The sequence below is a fragment of the Octopus bimaculoides genome, chromosome 7, assembly GCF_001194135.2.
Source record: "Octopus bimaculoides isolate UCB-OBI-ISO-001 chromosome 7, ASM119413v2, whole genome shotgun sequence".
In the NCBI taxonomy this organism is placed as follows: domain Eukaryota; kingdom Metazoa; phylum Mollusca; class Cephalopoda; order Octopoda; family Octopodidae; genus Octopus; species Octopus bimaculoides.
The window spans coordinates 100,076,576-100,083,407 of NC_068987.1; the positions used below are offsets into that span (position 1 = coordinate 100,076,576).

Consider the following 6,832-nt stretch of genomic DNA (forward strand, 5'->3'; position numbering starts at 1 on the left):
TGTATATATGTTTGTGTGTATGCGGGTACGTGTGTCTATACAAACTCACATATAGGTATTTGGATATAGGTATTTCATAAATGTTTAGTTTTGGTTTACTCTCTGACTTTCTTTGCACTATATTTGGAAGAAAGGTTGTCCAAATACATCATCAACATTTTTCTAAATTTTCAGTCTCCAACAACAGACAATGAAATCTACGTTTACAGATTTTCAGAGTGAGTAATAGCGTAATTCATTAACAAAGGCATTGAATTGTACAGTCATTAAACAACACATAAAATATAGTAATCAAATTGCGTACTGTGTGTATACTTGATTTCCACACTGACATTGCGAAAGGCGTAAAATAGAAAACAAAAGGAAACGCAGAAAACGTTAAACTACATGATATGTTACTCACTCACTAACGTTAAGAGAATAACATTCTTGCTAACATCAGCTCGCAAACATGGAAGTTTCAATTATCATCACACTAAATGTTATGCACAAAGGTGTGAAATATATAAACATATATTCCATTGACGACATATGTATATCTAACGGTTAAATTTTAAATTATGTTCGTAATTTCTATTTATATAAAACACACTGCATTTCATAAAGAGGCAAATAGACAAAAATTCACTGCCGTGAGAAAATATAGCTGAATCAATTTAGAAATATTGATGATGAGTTTAGACAATCTACTAATCCAAAACAAACTGAAAAGCAAGGAAATGTGGAAATAAGTTTCATAATATATATATACCTATATGTGTAATGTATCTATGTTTACGTGTAAACATCACATATGTATGCAACTCTGTTTACGAATGCATGTATTCATCTGTGGAAAACAAATAGAATATTGGTAAGGAAGGTGGGTGGTAAAAATATAGTTATGCTATAATGTTTACTAGTTTGTAATACTAATCTGATTAATATTCATCACGAAGCTATATGTCAAGTGTTTATTGTTATTTCCTAATATTATTCGAAGTAAATGATACAGTTTATCTGTAATAAATATGATTGCTAACTTACATGTACATACAAAATTGCATACATACATACATATATACACACACGTAGATAGTTAGATAGATAGATAGATAGATAGATAGATAGATAGACAGGCAGACAGACAGACAGACAGACAGACAGACACGGTGTGCATTGTTTTGTGAATGCGTGTGTTTAATATTTTAATATTGTTAGACGTTTTATAAGTCGGCTGTAATTATCAAATAATATATGCATAGATATTGCATAAATTATGTATGTAACCTGTTTCCTCATAATTTACATTCAGTTGCAGTACAAGATCGAAATTCTTATCCCTGTAATAATTTATTTACATATACTTATGTGTCTGCGTCTAATTATTTGCTAATGTGTCTGCCAGTATGCGGTTATGAATAAAATGCACACACACACACACACACACACAGACACAAACACACACGCACACACACACACACACACACACACACACACACGTATTTGTGTGCATGCTTGCAAATATATATAGATATACTCGCATATATAATCTTCGTGTATTTGCATATGTTCTTCCTTTTCTTGATTATTTATGAATTTATGTATATCGTGTTTCTGCGAAACCTATATCGGTATTGAATACGCCAGGAATAAACAAGTAGTTTGGTTACCAAACACGCCTTGTTTTGGTTTTATTTACTCCCGATGATTAAACAACAGTTTTTTCATAGAAAAAAAATTACAAACATATTCGAATCTAAAATGGCAATAAACATGAAGTATTGTTTTCCTTTCTCTCCTTTATGACATGGTAAATACACAAACACAGACAATATCATAGTACAGAAATATCGCTTTACATAAAATCATGGCCAATGAAAATTCCTATTAACCATTTGGTAGAATTTTGTATTAAACGGCCTATAAAAATCTCTCAGTCGCTTTAATATTGTCGGATCTACAGTTGGATGAGGCCTTCCTTTCGTTTTACCCAAACAATGTGGGTGACCGCTTCCCTCAGCCTTTTTCACACAAGGGAAACCTTTTGTCTCGTTAAAGTAAAAATGTTTCTCAGAAATGATCCTTTTTAATCCAAGAAAATCTTGCACTAAGCTAAGTTCTTGCGCAGGATCAGATATCAATTGTTCACCACTTACAAAATGCATCTGAGATAGAGGAAAGTAATGAAGCCATCGCTCCAAGAATTTTGCGTAGACCCCGATCCGAATTATATTTCGACTTGTGTCGACAATTCTAGTTGAGGTATTAAGGAATGCTAGTTCTTCGAAGCGTTTCATCTGATTCATACGTTTTGAAGCAAGTTGCGTGTAATCAGAAATGGCTCTTGTGACTGGATCGCGAACGATTACAAGAATTTTCATCTCTTTGGACATGTTGAAGATCCTTTTTGGAACCTCTTTTGTTATAAAATAACTCGGTGTCTTTTCAATTGTCATCTGCCCATCTATAGTTGCCGGCATTTTCTTCCTGAAACAAAAGAAAGAAAAGAAACATAATTAATCATTCATTATGACTGAATGTATTAATAATTTATATAAGAAAATAGTATCAATTTCCTCGATTGCTAATAATTATGATTGATCATATACAAGATCTATCCTATACTTTTTCACATCTACTTGAAAGTTACTTTGAAGTTATTTTTAAGTTTTTCTTAACCTTTGTACACTCATGAAAGAAAAACAATCTTCAATGAAGATCTAAAACTGTTGTATATTTATGGGATGTGGAATTATGTACATTATTTACATTTGACGGATATTTGTCCTGATCTTGTTTGTTGTTAACACAACGTTTCGGCTGATATACCCTCCAGCCTTTATCAGTGTCTTGGGAAAATTTCGAACCTGGGTTCTCATTCCTAAGGTATTTTTTCGATGTCGTTGTTATTATTATTGTTATTATCATTATTATTATTATTATTATTATTATTATTATTATTATTATTATTATTATTATTATTAGTAGTAGTAGTAGTAGTAGTAGTAGTAGTAGTAGTAGTAGTAGTAGTAGTATAACAATAACATCGAAAATACATTGGGAGTGAAAACCCAGGTTCGATATTTCTCCAAGACACCTGATGAAGCCTGGCGAGTATATCAGCAGAAACGTTGTGTTAACAACAAACAAGATAAGGACAAATATCCGTTAAATGTAAATAATGTAAATCATGTAAGCTAAAACTGTTCCGCATCAATAATATCTTCAGGAGCTGGCCAAAAGATGCTTGATTCCAAACATACATTTCCCATTAATGTTGTCACACGTTTTTCATAAGACCGTTCCCCATTTGACTTAGCTCACTCCAGTGCCTATACTACATAACTGTGGTGTATTTCTAATACTGCAAGATAGATGCTAACTCTTTTACATACTCGTAAAATCTTATAGAGATGTGCAATACATTAATAGAATATACGCAACCTCCGTTAATCCGCTATTTTAGCTAAAGTATAAATGAAATTATTCTGAAATGGTACATTAGAAAGAAACAAACAATATTACTATACATATTAGATTCTATCCCGAATATTCAGGCAAATGAGAGGTAGAAACATTCGAAAGTCTATTGAATAAGAGAAGTTTCAAATATATTTATCGCTATCAGTCCTCAAATCTTACTGTACAAGACAAAATTCGCCGTCAGAGATCCTTTCACAAAATTTTATAGTGTTTAGAGCAGACAAATATTGCTAGAAGAAAATAATCCCCTGACCTGATCACCGGAACTATCAAATCGAGTGAGTTCGATCACCGGAACTATCAAATCGAGTGAGTTCATTCAACATGCACTTCTTGAATGACAGGTGTGCGCTCCCCGCATGCCAAACAAACCATCAAGTCACTTGCGTCGCAAATGAACAAAAAGGCTCTTTAATAAACATAAATATTAACGATAGAAGCAGTATTACTACCGAATGGCAATCTGTATAATATGCTTAACGCAGATGTATTATTAGAACATATTATAGTGAGGTGTTCGCTGACGATACTACTTCCGTAGCTAATACTTATGTGCCAATGCTTTAAAGGCAACTAACCAACCAGGAGTAGTATATTCGCTTCAAAGTTCAAACAATCCGGTGTATATGAACTCCATAGCGAAAGTGTTATATGTTGAATAAACTTCGTTTTAATGTCGACGTGATCAAAACTACATTAATGAAATGCTAAAGATACACCTAAAAAGTTTATCCGTGGGATGTATGTAAATAAACAAATTCCACTTTAATTATCCTGGCTAGAACAATGACGATGAAAGTAGGGGAAGGCATTTCTCACGTTTGTTGTTATTTGATTTTTTTTTCATTCATAATGTTGAAAACATAACAATACTTAATATTCAAGCATCAAAGAAATTAGGTAGAACATGCACAAACGTGTTCAAGTTATAAAAGCAAATACTCTTTGGGAATGTTCTCAATATACTTAAAAACACTGGTATAGTTACTTTGTGCTACGCGCCTATGAATATCCTTCACGTTAATTTATAGATGTTTTACAAACATGACTTTGTTTCAATCCCATTATGATAATTACGCATTATATGATGACTACGCCCTTTATCTGCTATATTGCTTTTAATTCCACATCTAATTGAGTGTGATATTTATGATTTTCAGTTCGTTTTCTTATAACGGTATGAATATTTAGTACTGTTACGTTGGTAATTAATAATCTATAGTTATTCATAAAAAGAGGTAAATTTTATAAAGAATATATAGGTTCCTCTTTATAACCTTCTTCTGTTTCATATTATGTCGCTGGTGCATGATAATTTAGTTAGCAAGTATTTTATCCTGAGGTTTGTTGACATGTCTCATCAAATCTAACGAATCTTTCTAACGATTCTCTCAGAATATAGACTGGTACTTTGCTGCATTCAGACAATGCGAGTTTCAGTTCCAATTTCGTCCTATCTATCAGGTTGAATATTTCGTGTTGTACCAAGTCCGCCAATTACTACAGGAATACTTGTTTTGGTTTTCTAAATTATCCTCAGCTCTCTGGCTAGGTCCTGATGATACTCATTTGATTTTTTTTCAATTTCTTTAGTATTAACTCTGCCAGCGTAGAGAATTGCATTATTTGTTTATTTTGTCCACTATAGTAATAATAATAATAATAATAATAATAATAATAATAATAATAATAATAATAATAATAATAATAATAATAATAATAATTGGATGCGACCACAGCATTAGATCGGAAAAAAACAACATAGCATGGTATGTAAAAAATGCCACAGAACCACTATTATTGGAAATAAGAAGGTCAGGCGGGTGTAGGATGGTCGATGGAAGATTGCTGAGATAAAGCACCGTACAAGGACTTCAGAATGAATGAAACTGAAAATAGGCGGATAACGAAAAGAATGCATGGACAATTACATAGGGATGTTGAAGATAAGACAGACAGAGAAAAAAGATAGCTACGGATGACTACAACTGATTTAAAACAGGAAAGGGAAGCTCTAATATGTGCTGCCCAAGAGCTAGCACTAAGAACAGATTAAATCAAATGCAGAATAGACAACATATGAGAAAGTAATAAGTGCAGAATCTATAGACAAAATGGTAAAACCGTATGGCATATTGCCAGTCAATGTACACTACTGGGAGCTCATGACAATATAGGAAGGGTTTTCCATTGGACATTCAAAACAATTACGCACTTGGCGGAGCAAAAACATAAGTACGAACATAAAACCGACAATGATAATGCAAAGATCCTATGCGATTTTATGATTCAGTGCATCCATGAGATACGGAATAAAAACTAATTTATAGTGTTAATTGAGAAATAAAGCGAACGATGCTGGATCATAGACATAGCATGCCCAGCTGACAATAGGTTATGCTATAACGAAGAAAGGAAAGTCGATAGATATGACAGGCTAGCGTGGGAGGTTAAGAAGTCGTGTTCGATGAAAATGGTGGTAATAATTGTCGGAGCCCTGGAAACAGTAAGTAAAAATGTTGAGAAGTACATGGAATAAATAAGGGCTGCAATAAGGGTAGAGCATTTGCAAAAAAACAGCACTGCTTGGAGCTGCTCAAATACTCCGGAAGGAGTATCACCCCAATATGGGAGCACAAGCCCAACAGTTCAACATACCATAATGCTGTTATGAAAGGAATACTATATTAGCCCCATACATTCACGGGAACAAAGTGATAATATTAATATCACGGAATAAACAAATAGGCTCTGCACCGACCACAATAAATTCACTTAAAAATAAGTTTTATTTTTTTTTCCGAAGAACTCACTTACGAAGTGGATGGTGGAAAGATATGTTTGGAAAGTGAATACATATGAAAAAGAAAGCATATAAAGATCTTTACTATCTTAAATGACATCACCGAAGCACCATATGAAAAATATGCATATCAAAACCACCGACGCCTCAGTTTTCAAAAAGAACTCGCAAAACAAGATCGCCTAAAAAAGGGATTCTCCTTAAACCTCAAAGCTTCTATTCTAAACAGTATCAAAGTATTCTGAGTAAAAGGAAGAGGTAGTTTAATTCCAACTTAAATGTGTCTTAAATCAGTTCTGAAACCAATATACGGCCATAAATAAACGAAACCTATCTTATTTTTATTACATTGGCATGGTTTAAAAAAATTTTAAATAAAGGTTTTGTTCTTGAACAATTGGTGAATCTCAGTTCATGCATTAGAATTTAAAATTCCAACACGTTGATTGAAATATACATTAAGAACGTAATGTACGGGGGGAAATATATGTCATAATACAACAAAAGATTTATAAACGTAGTATAATGCTGCATAGAAACGAATCCATCTTAAATTCTAATAAT

The 6,832-nt window shown here is 32.8% G+C and overlaps 1 protein-coding gene across 3 annotated transcripts in view; it reads right to left on the reverse strand.

Annotated features, from left to right (window-relative positions):
- Positions 1–1,643: 1,643 nt before the first annotated feature.
- Positions 1,644–6,832, reverse strand: part of LOC106870883 (uncharacterized) — a 235,396-nt gene continuing 230,207 nt past the window's right edge. For all 3 annotated transcript variants that reach the window (XM_014917151.2, XM_014917296.2, XM_014917223.2), the window contains exon 3: positions 1,644–2,469. In XM_014917151.2, coding sequence (XP_014772637.1) covers positions 1,848–2,469 — 622 coding nt within the window. In that variant the 3' untranslated portion in view covers positions 1,644–1,847. The remainder of the gene's footprint in view (positions 2,470–6,832) is intronic.